The following is an 18,364-nucleotide window of genomic DNA, read 5'->3' on the forward strand; positions in this document are numbered from 1 at the left end:
ACTTGAGATGTACAAAATTTAGAAATGTGTGCATGCTTGTATTCATTAATTCTCAATTTGTGGTAGTTAATAGTTTATACCATTTGTATAATATGTGGTATTTTCTTGTCTGCTGCTCTGCTTCAACAGCTGTCTTTTATCAAATAGAACCAATGTTTGGAGAATAGCTTCATACTACTAAGTACCAAGCCTATGAAAAGATAACCATGGACAAAAATACAGGATATTAAGTTGATTCATGTCAGTTTGCTTTTTTTTTTGTGTTCAAAGAAATTTTTAATTTTCACAAAATATAATAGGACTAAAGATTGGCTAGCATCTTGCTAAATGACCTCTCACATATGTCACTACAAAAGTTGCCCAAATATAAAATAACCTGGGCTTGTATTAGATACATTAAAACCAGCCTCTGTATCTTAAAGAGAAGCATGGAGTTGTATACAGTATTCCTATAAGAAAAGTACTGATTTCATGCTATTGTATTTACTAACAGTAAGGCAGTTGTTAGCTTACAAACCTATCTGCAGCCATTTTTAAGAAAGAAAAAAAAAGTGAACACAAGTTTTTCCCTCCTTTGTTTATTGCTGGCAGTACAGAAGGAGAAATGCAAATGCGCAGAGATAAGAGAGGCATGCAACAAGATCACATGCGGGAGGGATTTCCCCCCAGATCTTTTGCCTCTGCCCACATACCCAAACGGTGTAAATGCTTAATGCAGATCAGATCCCAGTGTGTGATCCCCACATAACACTTCTGCAGAACTTCTCTTTGGTGAAATATGGTGATACTTCATGTTCATCCCTGTAAATACCTGCAACTCTGACTGAGAGGCAGCCCTATAGCTCTGCAACATGTATTTCTGTGGAAAATTCAAATTACTCTAGCATATTTTTCCAAATGGTAATTGCTTGGTTTTCTGTTTTCAAGGTCTGTGAAGGCAGTGAAACCCAACCCTACTGCACTTGAAAAGAACAGCAAGCACAGAAGGACAACAACTCACCCGTACTCTTAATTGATCTGGTATTTCTACAAGGTGCCACCCTTTTCCACACCTCCTACCTCCTCCTTACGTGACTCAGCCTCTGAAGGAGAAATCTCTTGACTTTTCAGACAGCTGGATGGGGAAGAACAGTTCAGCTCTCAGTCTGCTTTGATTGTGCCTCCCTTCCAGGCTGACTAACCACACTGAGCCACGCTAGGACACTAACTTCTACCATACCTAGGTAAGGATGTTAACTGTTCTGGTTTTATACTGTTCTCTACCTTGTAGGGAAATTCCTACATTTTCAGTTGTTCTATGATTTCTTAATGGCCAGTTTAGGATGCCATTTCAAAGGATCTGATTTTCAAAAAGTATGGAGAACTTGACTATGAAAATGCAGCTCCGAAAATTATACAGTTTTGGTGTTCAGATTCCTGGGTCCTTTCTGACTTCTTCTGTCCATACCATCTTAATTATTTCATTATTTATATTATATTGCTAATTGTATTTTATTCTAGTGATAATTCTTTGGTGAATTCACTGTTCAGACCACTTCTCATGAATGGCTGTTTTAATGTCCTTTTTGGTCTTTGGTTCATTCTAGTGTTTAGTTTTTTTCTTTATTTGGATTTTTTGTCTAAAATTAATGAGTATTTACTCTTTTATAATTTTCTTGAATTATCTTTATTATTTTAGGGAAAAAAACAACTAAACCAAAACAAACCTAAAACAAAAGCTCCCTTTAATTTTCACCCTTGCAAAAATGCCCATTCTACTTTAATGCAAGGACTTATCTATACAATGACCAGAACACATGTATAAACAGGAAGGGTTCTTAATCAAAAATCTAATGAATTGAATGACAGAGCTGAATAAAGAAAATTAAAATTCTCACCCCCTTTCCTACACTCTATTAAAAAAAAAAAAAACCATTTAAAACTGAATGAGTATTTCTAATTTGAAAATACACACATATTTGGATTGTGATTTGGCTGATTTTACATTAGTGACAGTTCCACAGCTTCTTTCAAAACAGAATCTCCTCCGCCCACATCTTGAAAAACCAGTTTTGAGAGCTCTTTCAGCTACAAATACATGAATGATTGCTGTCATACATTCACGTGGTCTCTAGTCCTATCTTACCTGTTTTCTTTCATACACAAATACACATGTTATTTCCATTTTCTGTGTGAACTCTTTTCTGTGCTATTAGTTCTGTGGACGAGGTGATAGAGTAAAATATTTACTTAAACACAATGTGTTATTTTCAGAAGTTCACGAACGTATTATATGGCTATTGCTCTGATGTGTAACTCCTAAAAAAAAAATCTGTCTAGGAACACATTTTTGTGATTGCTTAATATCTGTAAAATAAATGTAGCAATTTTTAAATGTAGTTTTCAGCAAAAAGACAAAAAGACTAGCTAATTGCCAAACAAACAGAATCATGTTACTGTTGGCAATTGTGTGGGAAGAAATTAGAGCATCAGTTATACATAGAGATCTGCACCTGACAGAAGGGGCCTTTAAGGCGGTTTGAAGAGATCATATTCCTGTCTGTAATAACAAGTTTGGATTTATGAAGGATTGTACAGCCTTGAATGGTTCTGGCTGTGATAGTGATTTGCAAAACAGCCTTTATCTGCAATCAGGAAATTCTTATTTGAGTGTAAGTATAGGTAGACAGATCTGACAGCCCAGTTACAGCACTGTTATCTGAGGGGAGAAAGGATGGATGTGGACAACACCAAAATTGCTATTGACTTCCAGACCAGAAAGATTTTACCTCACACACTTATGGGTGCCTGTCTAGAAGAAAAGCTGCAATTATGTGTGTCCTCAGTGTCTTAGTAGGGCTTGGAAATCTTTATCCTGTATCAAGTCAGGATTACTTAATTCAGTTGCTTGCTCACGCTATATTCAAGAGAAATGATGGAGGAAATAATGAAGTTTGCTGACTTGAAAGTTGTTAACTGAAAGCATGGAAACACTGTTGTGTCTTTCATAACTGTGATTCAGACCAAATGTGCTTTTCTTTAAACCATCATATTCTCTACATTCAGCTCACATAAATGAAAGATAAGCCACATACTATAGAATTAAGATTAAGAGTTACAAGAGAAAACAAAGGAAAACAAAAGGTGGAGCTCAAGTAAGTCTTCAGTTCTAATGGAATGATTCTAAAATTTTAAGCTCTGGTTGCTCAGAGGATACTGACTGTTTGGCTTGGATCAGAGCAGAATACTTCTTAAAGAAGATCAAATTTTGGTGGCAAGCTTCATATCTGGGATAAAGAAAGAATGAAGTATAGGCCAATTTTTATTTTCACATGGCAAATATTAGATGCTTTCAAAAAGCTGGAACTTGAAGATCATGTAGCAAACAGCAGCCAGCAAGCTCTGGTTGTATAGAGCCATATATGGAACCCGTTTATTCTAGCTGGTGTTTCATGTGGACATGACAATCTCAGCAACTTCTCTACAACTGAAGCTAGTTTAGCAATACAGCACAAGAAGCTGGATGACAGGCAAATTCTGAAACATTTCTTTATTAAGTCAGTTGTTCAGCTACCACTTTTTGTATCACCCAGTTCATTAATAATAGTGGGAAATTTGACATTTTAGGCATTTGAATTTGGCAATGATTTATATGAAAAACCTCAGTATAAAAACAAATATTTTGACTTTTAAGAGAAGAAGGTGTATCTCTCTCGACACTCCTTCAACATTTACTATGCTGAATTCCTTATTATACAGTGGGATGATAATGCAGAGGCCTCTTGCCTCTAAGCTGTGGAAATTAATATTGTTTTATTAGAAGCAAAATACATATCAACTGACTTCTTATGAATAAGGTCTTAATGACTGTCATAGCTAGAAGGCAAAGAGCAAAGATTTTTTTGTTGGAACTAGTTTAGTCTGATGTGGAAAACATGAATCTTACAGGAAATGCTTCTATTATTATGTATTTTTTTAAATACAGCAATGCATATGTGTGAAGCCTAATCACATAGACATACAGCCAAGAGCAGAAGGAAGGCAAAAGGAGACTGTGGTGGAGGAATGGGTGTGGTCAGATGATCTGGAAACTAGAAGGTCTGGCTTTCAGAATTTAAGACAGGCCTGAGGTATTCTGCTGATCAGTCACTGCAGGAGATGAAAAGGAGATGGAGAAGTGTAAATATAGGTATTTGTGATAAAAATAGTGCTATAGACTTGTGCTGCTTTTGGAGGAATTTCCTGCCAGGTTAGATGGACTTTTACTTTCCCTGAAGCCGTGTCTGTAGTTTTTCTGAATTTCTTTGGGATTATGTGCAGATTTCCCACAAAATGTTTGAGGGCCTGAATCTAGGACTGGCATGTCTTAAAACCATTTAGGAGCTGCTTACTGGACTGGCCAGGGCAGTTTTAATTTTCATTTAGAGTTTCCTGACGCTGTTTTTAAATTCAAATTACACTGGAGTTGCATTCCTGTTTGTTTTTGTTTTGCATTCCAGTGGAGTTGTTTTGCTTCGGTGGTTGAGATCTTATTAAAAATGTCTGAACATAATTTACTACTACAGCATAGTACAGAAAGCTATAACACTGCTTTTTCACTATCTCATTTACAAAGTTAAAAACTTGTTGTTTATCTCCCTGTGGTAGGAAGATGAGCTCTTCACTGACCTATGTGAATAATGTGATAGTTCCAGATCTTTATGAGCTGATATTTTTAAACTAATGGGATCCTCATAATGTCTAGTCCACTCTCCTTTTCAAATACACAGATACAAACACACACAGTTCAAAATAGTGAAGGCCAAGGAAAAATGCTTTGATGAGCTCTGACTCTTTATGCAAGATTCTTTTCACTTCTAAGCCCTAAAATTTAAATCTTACCCTGATGATTCTTGACTGTCTGTGCTACAGATTAAAGTAAGATTTTTTTTTAATTTGAATTTTAAATTTTAATGAATTAATCTTTGATATACACCTTGAAAGCTCAGAGGTAAGAGGAAGGCCTTAAGGACAAAATGGCAGTATTCTGTAGGACTAAAATGCTTGGGTTTAAAATTTCAGACTACCTGGCACATTTTCAGTGCTGACTGTAAAAGGGAGTGTACCTGTTTCTTAGATTCATTTATGCATACTGCTTTTGGGTTGGGACACTACGCAGCAGTTTATTCTGGATGCTGTACACATGTGAAACAGAAATATTGTTTTGCCCTAAAAATATTAAAAAAATTAATATAGGATGAGAAAAAACCCAGTATTAATTAAATGTTGGAGGATGAAAGAAACACACTGGACTCTCATGGATACAAGAGGAGTTGTAAGCCTCTTTATAGTTTGTTTGTAATTTGGTTTAATTTTCACAAAAGAAGTCTCCCTTTTCAAAGTCTTATGATTAATTTCCCTTAGCAAATGGCTTTAAAATACTTAATAGAAAATCAATCCTAAATCCTTCTATTTATCTTCTAAATTTTCCAAAATCCTTCTATGCAAACTACTACTTCTTGAGATGAAGAAGTTCCAGTTCTCATTGCCTGAAAATGCACTGAAATTTCAAACTTTCTATTATCCTGGGACTGACTACATCAAATGTCCAGCTGTACCTAAGCTGAAAAAGTAAATCAGAGACCTCTCCATCACCTTGGGACAGTTCAGGAAAATTTATAGTGAAAGTGATAACTATCTAAAAAACCTGATTGCTTGATAACCTATCTGAACAGTTTCTAGGAAATTCAGTTCATATATGCTTAAAACCTTACATAGATATTTTTAAAAGGCATTTTATAACCTATTGCAAAATAAATAAGCCTCGCCATAGCCCTGAGCATATTTTTATTGTGTGGGAACCAGATCCAGCAGTCACATGTTTTCTACACACACTGTGCTAATGCTTGCTTGATACCAACAACTAAGGTTAAAAACCTGGAATGCAGGTAGGAGGCTTTCAAAATACCAGAATTTTAAACTCTAAGAAATATTTAGAATTTCACAATTGGTTAAGATTCATGAAGAATTTGGACTCTAGTATTAGTTTTGTGTTTATATATTTACTTTCTAGAAAAATCTCTAGTTGTTTAATGCTTCTTTTTGTTTGTTTGCTTGTTTGTTTGTTTATGTTGTGATATTTTTTGAGAAGCTATTTTTTGTTTTGGGTTTTTTGGGGGAGTGGTTGGGATTCTTTTTGTGATTTCTTTGCTTTGTTTTGGTTTTTGTTTGTTTTGTGTGTTTGTTTGTATGTTTGTTTTTTGACCATAAGCTTTTTTTAGTAATTGCTGGGCAGCAAAAGCACAGAAAAGAAAAATCTGCTCTAAGTGCAATCCTTTGTGACATCCACAATGTTTTTTTGTCAGCATAAGCATTATTCTTAAGCTTCTGCCAGAATCCAAAATCTTCACTTTCCATCAGTAAAGAAAGAACCACAGGCCTTGGTGTCTCCACTCTATTTTAGGTGTGTGAGCAATACACTTTACATCTGCAAAAAGGAAAAAAGGATAGCTCTGTCATCCAGAGAACCAGGAATGCTTCTGTTTTTTAAGGACTGCTTCTGTCAGCTTTCTGGTTCTTCTGTAAATTTTTGCAGAAAATATAATGGAGACAGTGGAGTTGGTTGTGAGCTTTCCAGCTAAACACTGTTTTCTTGGAAAATGCTGCTTTACAAAAAGGAATCCATCTGCTAAAGAGGGATGGTTTTACCCAAACTCTTAAGTCAATGTTAGCACATGGGGCTTTTTTAACTTAAAGGACAATTTTCTGTCATCAAAATGTCATTATGTTCTGCTTGATGCTTTCTCTAGGAAACCTGGTATTCACAATCCACATTCAAAGCAAAACATGAAATCTTTTGAGTGGCTCAACTCCCAATTTTTTTTTTATTTTTTAATCATCAGTCTTAGAGGCTTTTAACCTGATTTGAAGTAAGGGGAGAAGTCAGTGACTGGAAAACTGTTGCAGAGCAGCAGAACTGCTTTCTGTCCTGGCCCTCTGCACCAGCTGCTGGCCACTGAGGCTGAGGGACCCGTCTGCAGGGCTGGGTGACTTCACCTGCGCTCCAGGTGCTGTGCCAGGGACTGATACCACCTTCCCCTGAAGCCTGTCACCTCAGCCCATGCCGCAGCTCTCCTCTCCCCTGAGGGCTCTCAGCACACAGAGTGCTTCAGGGCAGGAGCTCCCAACAGGGAAGGGGCAGGGTGACAGGCAGAGGGGCAGGGCAGGGATGCACATAGCTGTCACCAGGCAGGGAAAAGCCTCCAGATCCGCAGGGCTAAGCAGGGCTGTGGCCAGCCCTCAGCCATTCCAGCCTGTCGGACTAAACTTGCGCAAGGAGATGACCGAAGTGGACAGCAAACCTGACCTGTCTTTGGGGCAGATTCCCGATCTTGCTGGCAACGCTCACTTCCTTTCTTTGTAACTATTTCTTTCAGATTCCCGCAGAAGGACGGAACAACCCCACGGGACCAATGTCAGCTTTCAACATACGAAAACAGTCTCCTCATCAAGGAGGTAACACTGAGTCTCCTCCATTTCCTGCTGCCGGGGCGCTGCAGGCTGAGGCGCGGCCCTGCTCCTGTGCAGGCCTCTCCGTGCCCCTGGCGCAGCTCCCTCACGGGGCAGTGGCGGGGGTGACAAGGGCCATCGTGAGCCGCTCCAAGTGCCAAACTCTTGGTGTTGTGCATGTGGCTGGCAGGGATTGAGGCCAGAACGTCCCACTGGGCAGCAGAGTGTGGTGGAGCCGGGTGGTGAGGGGCAAGGGGGTGTGCTTGTCATGGAAAGCCCGCAGGAGCAAAGCGGCTGCAAGGGCAATAGGAAGATCACTGGGCTCCCCACCATCTCTTTGACTCACACAGAGAAAATGAGGAGAAAATGAGGAAAAGTAGACTGGGGAAAGGGGAGAAAAAAGCTGTTTAATCATTGTCTGATGGGTTTGTTTAGTCCTCTGGAGAAGTAAAACTCGAGGAGGGCTTGAATTTGCTTTCTATGCAGAGAAATAACCAGAAGCAAACTAGAAACATGATGAAATTTTCCATTTCCCTGAACCTCAAAAATATTTCTATAGACTGAAAGGTTTTGAGATGCATGAGGACCTGGTTCAGGTGGGATGTGCCAAGCTCAAGTGCACCAAAATTCACGTAGCCACAGCAGGGAGCTGCTTGGCTCTACTGTATTGAGGACATAAATTTTTATTGTCAAATAGAGACTGGGATGAGCTGCATTTGCCTGTGCTCGTGTGACCTAATCTGTTGTATCAGATCTATGTTTAATTTTAAAGCTGAAGCTTGGGAGAAAATTCATTACACCAGAAAAGAGTACTGTTCTGCTAGCCCAGGGCCTCAGGCATTAGCAGATTGCTTGCTAATCTGCTAAACACTTGTCAAGTGTTTCTTAACAAGAAAACAATATATATTCCTGGGGTACCAGCTTTATACAAGGTTTCTTGAAGCATTCTTTGCACTTAGCCATTTTAAAAGCCATGATTTTTGAGAAATCTGAGTGATTTTTGACAACCCATTGAAGCTATTCAGGCAAGCCTGGGATGCCATAATTTTTTGGAAGACTTTAAAGTCAGATTTTAATAAATATTATTAATATAAAAACTAGCTCAATAGGCAGTGAACAGGCTGATGCAGAATTCATGCAGTGAGGATAGATTGTTTTTTGTTAATTTACCATGATTGTCAGATCATTCTTACAAAGAGCATTTTTCCTGTCCCTGGTCATTTGTCAATTGGCTGGATCTATGCTGCTTAAAAAGAAGAAAGCTAAACCTGGGTATCAAGGCCAAGAGATGGAAGCACACATCTGTGCTATCACAGCCATGGCTCCTAAAACACCTGCCACTTCTCTAGCACCTCAGTCTTGGGGAGAGCAAGTCCAACACAGAACCAGAGAACATCCGCAACTAAGCAATATCAGTGATGAGTCCAAACCTTTCATTCCTTCTCTTTCACTAGGCAGTATGGAATATCTATAGGGAATTGAAACAGGCACAGTTTGAATTACAGACATTTATACATTTTTAGACTGAATTTTATCTCTTTTTACAGATCTCTTTTTTATTCTTTTTACAGAATTTTATCTCTATTTTATCAACTTTTAGGGAAAAAAATATTTAAAAATTCACTCTTGGCCATTGTCACTAAAGATAAATGTTTTGGTGCTTTATTACAATTTGGTCTTCCACTCACTGTAGCTATTTGTAATTTTTTAATGTTATCACTACAGGTGAAGTTCTTGTATTAAATGCAAGGAGTACATTTTCTTATAAATCAGAGCAGAATGCCAAAACACAGCTCTGAAAAATGACATTTTACTGACTGCATGTGTTTTCTCTGGAGCGTGTTCTTTTTACGCATGATGTTTACAGTCTAATTACTGAACACCAGATAGTGATGTCTCTTGAAATTTGAAAATCCTTTTGCCTGAATGCTCAGAGAGTGAGGAATTAATGGAGAAAACCATGAGGGTCTTTAGAGGAAAACACAAGACCCTCTGTACTTTTCATCCTTTTTTTTTTTCTTAATTAATTGGCTGTATTCACCAAAATTTTGCATATTTAATATTTCACCCTCTCTTCTCTGAAAAAAATTGGGGCAAATACAGCAATTAAAAAGATGGAATTTCTATTTGGTCTGAACTTCTATCTTTTCATTTTAATAGGCCATGTTAAAATATCACAACATTTCCTCTTACCTCAAACAGGCTGATGATATGAAACTTAGGTGGACTGAGAATACTAAACAATAGTCATTGCATATTTTGCTTACAAAAAGGGCCAAAATCTTCATGAAAAAACCAAAGGAGATAAACATCAGCTTTCTAATACAGGGAAGAATTCGTATTCTCCCAAATCAAGTGAATATCATACTGTTACTTTTCCAATACACTAAATATCAGCCTTGTTGGACAAAGATATTTTAGCTTGTTTTCAAAAGTAAGGCTTCCCTGTTTGTTCAGCATGTCAGTCTGTCTTTCCCAATAACCTTTGAAACCATACACCAATTTTAGTTAAATTTGATGTAAAGGTATTGCTTTGATTAAAGTTCAGATTAAGATTAAATAACTGAGTAGTAAAGAAACTCTGTTCATTCAGCCTTTGAGGAAAAAGCTTCAGAGGGAGTCTGACTCTTTGAGAAACATGAAAATCCACATATTTTGAGCTGGGTGTAGTAGGAGTGCCACGTGGTCACCTCAAGATTAGCTGTCATTCAAAATTTGTATTCTGTCACACATCTGCAAATACAAAACCCACAGACAACAACCCAGGAAACAGGATTCATTAGTATGACTTTCCTGGGATTACTGTGGTATGCAAATTTCGTAATTCCTTTATCAGATCTGTGAAATGTGTTTACATTAGAAACAGGCAAAGCAGTTTCATATTAAGGATGAAACTGAATTTAGTTTGCTAAGCTGGGCTTCTGCAGGCCCTTCAAGGTGAAGCTACAAACTTTTCAAGAAGCAATCTGGATTAAACAGGTGTGATAACTGAAAATTCAATTGGTATTAAACTTTTGCCTCTTTCAACCTATGTAATAGTACTTTAGGTTTCCAAAGTTTTTCTACATGTTCATTTTCAAGACATGTTTCTCTGCATTTGCAGATAAGAAGAGCCCCTCTGTTGCAATTAAAAGCAGACAACAGGCTACTCATGATATTAATAAACGACGGACCCTTTTGCAAGATAACAGCTGGATAAAGAAGAGGCCTGAGGAGGAAAGGTAAGAAAAACATGAAATGCATTTCTTCCATATTTAGTTCACTATGCCATGTACCTTTGCATGGAGCATCTACTTTTGCATGGATGGTGTCAACCAAAATTAGGGGAATTCAATCAAGTAATTCTTATTTATTTATCTTGATGAGGTATTGATTGCCTTTTGGAAGTTTTAGTTTGCTGAATATTCACTGACTGTTTTTCATTGGGACTTTTGAGTGATGAATATTTAATGAAGTTCTGCCCTACAAGTAAAATCCCACATTCCACATATCTAGGTTGCAAGACTATGATCTTTTTATAAGCAAGAGGATTATAAATCTTGGCAAGTTCTTTTAAGGAGCCTAAGTCAGAATCAGTTAAATTTCCTCTAGTGTAAACTGTGACTTGAATTACAGCAGAAACAATGCCTTGGGACCATGTTATCATTATCTGGTGAACTCTTGTAGAAAGAGATAATTCTTACTCTAAAATGTCTGGAGTTTTCTACTGCAGAGTTCTGCAGCTGATGAAGTTACAGTGGTAGTGGATGGTTGTGAAATCTGATTGAAGACAGAATATCTTTTGCCAAGAAAAAGTTATCTATTTTTAATACTTACTGTTTTACTTTTGCTTGAAGTGCTGATGAAAACTACGGAAGGGCGGTGCTTAACCAATACAAATCCCAAGATAGCCTACACAGGTATGGTGGAGTATCTGAACACCTTTCTAATTATATTACCAAAGAAAACTGAGTATCCTTTTACTATATCATGAACAAAGCAAAGAACTTTGTTCGGTTTTAGACTATACGTATTTTCACTGTAAATCTGACTCCAGTGTCAATAATTGATCACTGCAGTGGATCCAGGGTTTGATCTGTTGACACCTGGATGGTCTAAACCCCTGTATGATACTTTAATCTGAGACATAGATACTCTTTCATTAATGATGTGTTGTTTAATAAAATCAGTGACCAAAGTGGCATTTCTAATTTTTTTATTAAGCAGTAGCACAAATGGAAAGGAAGATCAGAAAGCTGTTCTTGGACGATACAGATCTGATACCACCTTGGACAGGTAGGACTCTTTTTCTGGATGGATTGTATGTTGTGATTGTCATACCTGTGAGAGGTCTTTAAAAGTAAAGCATGAATGAAGTCAGTGTTTTTTTAAAGTTTTCTTATTTATTAAGCATCTAAACAAAACATTTTGAATGATTTTTGCCTGAATCTTCAATGAGACAAATGAAAATGTGATTTGAGAAAAGGTTCTTTTGATATCTTCTTTTTTTTTGGTACCTGTTTCTATGTATTCTTGTCCTCATAAATGTATCTTTCCACAGCTGATAACCACTCCTCCCTAATTTCCTCCTTTACAAATTCTAAACCCAAGTCCTATCTTCAATAGCTAAGCACAAGATGGCTAAACCCACATTTCTTTGCAAATACTACGATCAGTACCAATATCAGTCATGCTTGTCATAGAGGTGCTTAATTTGAATGTTCTGTTCAGCCTTGACCCCTGCTCAGTGAAGACATGACCATGCTTGTGTTTGCAGATTCTTTCTGTGTTGCATCTTCAAAATCCAATCAGCATTAACATCTGGTATCCAGAACATGCTGAGGCTACGAGAACCAGTACTTAAATGCACACAGCACTGAAACGCACACTGTGGGAAAAGTGCACTTTATTTAGTTGGGGTTTAGCACTGTGTTATTTTATTTCATGATCCTTAATTCTCTTTTAGGAAACAATGCAAAATTGTTACATAAAATTTACCCTCTCTACAGGAGTTTGAAAATGAATAGGCTAGAGACCTGTGCAGTGCCATCACCCTGCCTATTCTTGTACAGCCCAGTGAATCCTGGTTCACTGTATTGTTCATCATGAGGAAGCCATTCTATAACTTCAATTTACCTGTTGCTCTTCTTTGTATCTTTTCTATTTCCATATTAGTCTTTTGATCTGGGAATCCAAATCTCCAAGTAGGTATTTAAGATTTGTGCACACCTTATAGGTACACAGAGACGTAATAACAATGATTTCTATTTCATTTGCAATTCTTCCCGTTGTACTTCATAACATTGAGTTTGCTCTTTTGAGTGCTGCTAAGAATTGAGTTTTAATTTTCACAACATTATCTATGTAATTCCAAGATTTCTTTTCTGAGTGATAATTGCTGGTTCAGAGATCAATTGTTTCTCTTGACAGGCATTACTTTTCATCCAAGAAAAGTGAATGGCATCTGCCATTTTAGAAATCTGACATGTTAGCAGATGACTTCTGAAAAGCTTTGCCAGTCGCCATTTGTTTTGACTACCAGGAAGTAATGACATTGGCAAGCAACATCATCCCACTCTCCTTTTTTACAGATAATTCACGAATGTATGGAAGAACACAGGTTTTGTACAGATCTCTCCTTCCACTCTGGAAACTTGCCATTTATTTCAAACCTTTGTTTCTTACATTTTAAGCAGTTTTTTTTCTCTATTACCCATGGGAGGTCAGTTTACTTAAGAACACTTAAAACAGACTTCTATGAAGTTTTTTGGAAATTCAAGTAGCATATATCACCTCTGTCACACTTTCTCAGATGGCCACTCACTTCAAAACAATTTTTAAAGTTTGATTTTCATGCCTCAAACCCTGATTGCTAATTTAGAAGTCATAGGACAAATCCAGTTTCTACAGGGTCACTGAGGAGCACTGTTCTTTTGTACTCAATATCTTTTTGGTTTATGCTCAGATATTAAAGTATCTGAATTATTTCAGATTATAAAATGATTACCTTTGTCTTTTCATACACACAAATATCTAACATAAAGGGTTCTTAATGTGCAACTGATGACAAAGTATAACAAAGGAGGACTTTAGGTGTAAATAAGAACTGTACCAAGTGGAGAATATCCTTCCCAGAGGAAACAGAAGTGTTATTAGGAACTCACTAGTATTTGACAAAAGATGAGACAAACCTTGTAAGTCAGGTAGGGATGAAAATGACAATGCTATTTTTCCATGTACTAAATGATCCTAAGCCCAGAATAGCTTCCAGCAACACTAAATCCCAACTGCCTCTATAGCAATTAGATCTGGATAGATGAGACAGAAGCAAATCACATACTTTCATTGTTTGCTTTATTAATAATCTAATACTTTGGAATGATAGAAATTACTAGGATCAAAGAGCAAATCAGAAACCATTGCAGTGTGTGGTATGAACCTGCTTTCCACATCTGGAACGCTGCATGCATCATTTCACTGATGTGAAGAAACTACAATAGGAACAGAAAAGAAAATGAAAGAGGAAGGTGAGAAAGGATGGAATAGCTCTCATATGAAAAATGTCTGAAAAGACAAAAAGTTCTCAGCTTTGAAAAAATAATATAGGGAAACTGAAAAATGAAAGAATATTTTCTGTTTGTTGTACTGTAAGAATGGGGAGATACTCTATGAATGTTTGAGTAATGAATTAAGAAAAAAAAAAAAAGAAACAGAAAGAAAGAGAAAGAAAGAGAGAAAAAGCAAAAGAAAGAAAGAGAGAGAGAGAAAGAAAAAGAAAGAAAGGAAAGAAAATGAAAGAAAAGAAAAGGAAAAGAACATTTATTTTTCCTTTAATGCGCATGTTAATTATAGGAGTCACCACCACAGGATACTGTCGAGGCCAGAAATTTAACTTGGTTCAGATAAACATTACTTGTGTAAATGGACCATTGGTCCAGGGGTGTCTGTTGGAAACAGCGTTGTGGGTGAGAACCGAGGATATTCTTTGATTCCTTATCAGAAGCTTGAAAGTTATACAAGACGTTAACACAATGCTTACCTTTCTTTTACTTTTTTTTTTTTTTCCAAAGCAAAAAAAGTGCTGGCTTTAAAATGAGAACATACAAAACTATGTAAAGCATTGTGCTGGAATTTTGAAAATACGTAATAAAACGTGAAAGAAAAGGTGGTTCGCTGGCGAATGAGAGGGAACGCTCGGGTTTGCATCCGCAGCAGTGCCAGCAGGGTTAGTGAGACCTCTAGTGACCTTCCCGGCAACTATAGCTGCTGTCATATCACTTGCTGCCCTGACAGGAGAGGGTTCTTTGCAAAATTGCATTTAAGATTTGCAAAAGACACAGAGCACACGCTGGTGCAGATTGTCTCCCAGAACTTCCTGGAAGGCTTTTCATTAAATACAATAGTATCCTCTGCTGCTTGAAGGCAGGACACAAAATATTTTATACATAACATCAGATTTTACTTCTAGGATTAATTATTTTGCATCTATAGTTTCAGTTTATAGATGAGAACAAATAACTAAAATAAAAAAAAAGCATGTCAGTTGTAGCTCAAGATGTGTTTCAGCTGATTTAATCAAATATTTAAGATCACCCTCTCAACTTAGTATTTGTCCTCTATTTCAATATACATTAAGCCTTTCAGAGTCCCCCAGTCCTTACTAAAAAATATTCCCTATATAGGAAGTAAGCTGGAATAAAATAAGAACCTCAACTGCTTCAGTTATGATAGCTACATGGTGTTTTCTGTAAAAATTTTGAAGGGTTTTAGGCAGAAACTGTAGAATCCATAAAGAGCTTGAAAATCATGTGGTTGTTTCGTCATGTAAATTTCATGTCTTAATGAAATCAGTTCAAGCACGAAGAATCCAACTTCTTTGATAGAAATTACTCCTGTAGGTCAATACCATGCTTTGCCAGGGATTTTGCACTAGATTATTTTCGCATCACATTGATCCATTAAATCTGTAAATAAAATAAGACTGTTGCATCTCTCTAGGAATGGTGAGGCAGAGAAAAAGGCAGTAGTTCTGTGTGTACTGCTTGACTTAACATTGCTTTCTTTCTGGTATTTTGACCTAATTCAAAGGAGTTGTAATAAATTGTTAGCAACAGTGACGTTTAATACAGTGTTATTGTTTGAAGATCATCTTGGAAAACTTTTTCAGTGAGCTACTCAGAGTCTTTAGATAATAATGTACTAAATTTATATAACTTCAGCTTCTGTTTTCTACCTTTAGTGATACTGGGATATTTGTGATACTGGGATATCAGTACACAGCACAAAATTATACTCCATCTTTTAATTTAATTGGAAATGGATTTTAAAAAATAGAGTGTGTATTATAAATAATTCCTCTGTTCCTGACAGAATTCCAGCTGGAAGTGATACTGATAAAACAAATAAGTCGCCAACTCTGAACCATAAGCAAAACAACAGGTATGAATTTCAGAAACATTATCATCTAAGTATTATGTATTATAATTTATTATGTATCATTCATCATGCATTATCATCTAAGTGTTATATATTTCCATAACTTTAGAATTCATATACACACCAAGATTATACAGAGAACTTATTTGTATGGCATATGGCCTGGTTTAGGCTTCATTTGACCACCTGACCTCTGGAATGGAGGCAACTATATCTAAATTATCTCTTTTTATAGTTGGTGAGGAGAAAAAAAATCATTAAAACCAGAAGAATTTTCCTTAAAGAATCCTATTTCTCCACACAGTTTAAAAGGGACACCACCTCAGATTACACATTTACTCAGCATAATGATTATTTAATAATAATGGGATTTTAAATTAAAAAAAAAAAAAAAAGACTAAGAGTATTATGAAAAATGTGGGCGTGTTCTAGAGCTCTAGAATTCCCTGCATAAAATCTACCAAATACAATGCATAATTCTGAGGAAGGATAAAGAAAAAAAAAATCTATTTAATGCTTTCAGTGGAAAATGCCATTGTACACTGCCAGTGGAAACCTTGAGTACCAAAACATAAAAAATAGTTTTTTACTAACCTAGCTGATTTTTCCAGTGGAAACATTTTCTTTGGTCAGAAGGCCAGTATTTTGATTAAAACAGTTTTAATTTAAAAGAAATTAGCACAACATTGTTGATACATTATTTTAAAAGTTGCTATAATTCATAGTTGGACACTCTATATATGTCATATAATTCCACAACACTGAAAAATTTTTTTCTAAAAAACTTCCACCTAGTACCTGATTGAAATTTTCATTTTCATTTAAGAAAGTCAGAAGAGCTCAGCCACCATACTTGTAAATGCATCACTTTGTGTCCTCATCAATGTCAGTAGAGTTGTGTCAGTAATAAATTACACAGAACATAGTTGCTAGAGAGCACAGCAATTAAAAGTCATCTTGTGGAGAATTGAGATATTACTCTGAAAAGCAAATCAGTATCTCTGGCATTTAAAGGTCAACGGAGGTCACTCTTTCAAATTATAATTTTGCACTATTATGTTGTAAATCATGCTGATGATGACACATGAAGCATCATATAAATTGAATTTTATAGGGTGTTTTTTGGAGAGGGTTTTTTATAGACCAACAATTAATTCTGAAGTGGGACTTAAAAGAGACTTAAATTGTATGTATTTTTTTCCTGCCAGAGAGCAAAATGATTTATAGAGCACTCTTCTTCAATTACTGTTATTATGAATTGCCAATTACTATCATTAGGAATTGCAGAGGATAAGACAATAACTTTTTGATAAATGTTATAAGAAATCACTGGCTTGGTTTTTTATACTTTAGTTTTACAAACATATCCTAACATAAAGCATTCTAATTGAAAAAGAAACAAAATTTAAAGTAAGAAAATGAAAGATATTATTATTATAGTGTTTGGAGACTAAAGTGTAGGTACAGAAGTCAAGATTTTAAGAAGTCAGAAATTACTTTGGATATCAAGTAAAAATGCAGTTGTGTAAACATCAGAACCCCTTAAAGTCTCCCACATCTTGTGTCCTTTGAAGTATATAAACATAGTTATAGCATTTACCATACCCATTTATATCATTCTGATAGCAGAAATATGATTTTTTCATTTAATAATTTAAAATTATGCTTTTTCTGAAGATTAACTCACTAAATATGTTTCCTTTACAGACAGTCTTGGACTCCTAATGCAGCATCCACAACCACTACAGTCACTTCTCCAATCAAGAAAAAGAGGTATTATCACCACGGCTTGGTTGACAAAGTGTCTATAGCACTGTGTTAAATCTCAGTAATGTATCACAATTACATTAAAAAATTACCTACTTCCTCCTCCAGCACACTCAAACTCCTCAGCAAGCTTCAAGAATTAAACTTTTACATCCTCTGTCTTTTTCCAGGTGATTTACAGCTTTTGTCTCTGTAGAGCCAGTTTGGTGAGCCATGGCACAATGGGTGCTAAGTCTTGGCAACAGCTGCTAACTCAGCTGGTGTACTCATTTTCAGTGTCCAGTTTTAAAGCATTGTAGTTCACGATAAATGTGAAATCTCTGATGCCAAACTTCACCCTGTGCTGTTGCAATGCATATGAATCACACAGTTTTCTTAATGATACACAGCTACCTTTAAAAATCTGGATTTCAGATAGCATTATCTAGGCAAGAATAAAAACAGGGTATACAACTAAACACATTTTTAATTTAAATTGTACTGCTGGTGATAGCCATAATTTTCTGCATCCTTCCCAGCTGAAAATACTGTTCATTCATGATTTTCTATTTTATATTTAATGCATAAAAAAGTGATCAGTAGACTAATGAATGTAGAAATGAAAATGTCATTGTATTTATATTAACAGACCTGTTTAGTGGAAGTTTATGCTGTTTTCAGTCCAGTAGTTCTCTTCAGGCTCTTGGAAGATATGGAAGGCCATCAATGAGTTGCA

The 18,364-nt window shown here is 36.2% G+C and overlaps 1 protein-coding gene across 5 annotated transcripts in view; it reads left to right on the top strand.

Annotated features, from left to right (window-relative positions):
- Positions 1 to 18,364, top strand: part of SCEL (sciellin) — a 69,052-nt gene that overhangs the window by 20,832 nt on the left and 29,856 nt on the right. The window contains exons 2-9 of one of the 5 annotated variants that reach the window (XM_059839186.1): positions 928 to 1,033; positions 1,111 to 1,223; positions 7,395 to 7,473; positions 10,571 to 10,688; positions 11,304 to 11,366; positions 11,671 to 11,742; positions 15,817 to 15,885; positions 17,590 to 17,655. In XM_059839186.1, the coding sequence (XP_059695169.1) occupies positions 7,431 to 7,473; positions 10,571 to 10,688; positions 11,304 to 11,366; positions 11,671 to 11,742; positions 15,817 to 15,885; positions 17,590 to 17,655 (431 nt within the window). In that variant the 5' untranslated portion in view covers positions 928 to 1,033; positions 1,111 to 1,223; positions 7,395 to 7,430. The other 4 variants (XM_059839188.1, XM_059839187.1, XM_059839189.1 and 1 more) reach the window with 4 other exon arrangements.

Source organism: Haemorhous mexicanus, chromosome 2 (genome assembly GCF_027477595.1).
Source record: "Haemorhous mexicanus isolate bHaeMex1 chromosome 2, bHaeMex1.pri, whole genome shotgun sequence".
Taxonomy (NCBI): domain Eukaryota; kingdom Metazoa; phylum Chordata; class Aves; order Passeriformes; family Fringillidae; genus Haemorhous; species Haemorhous mexicanus.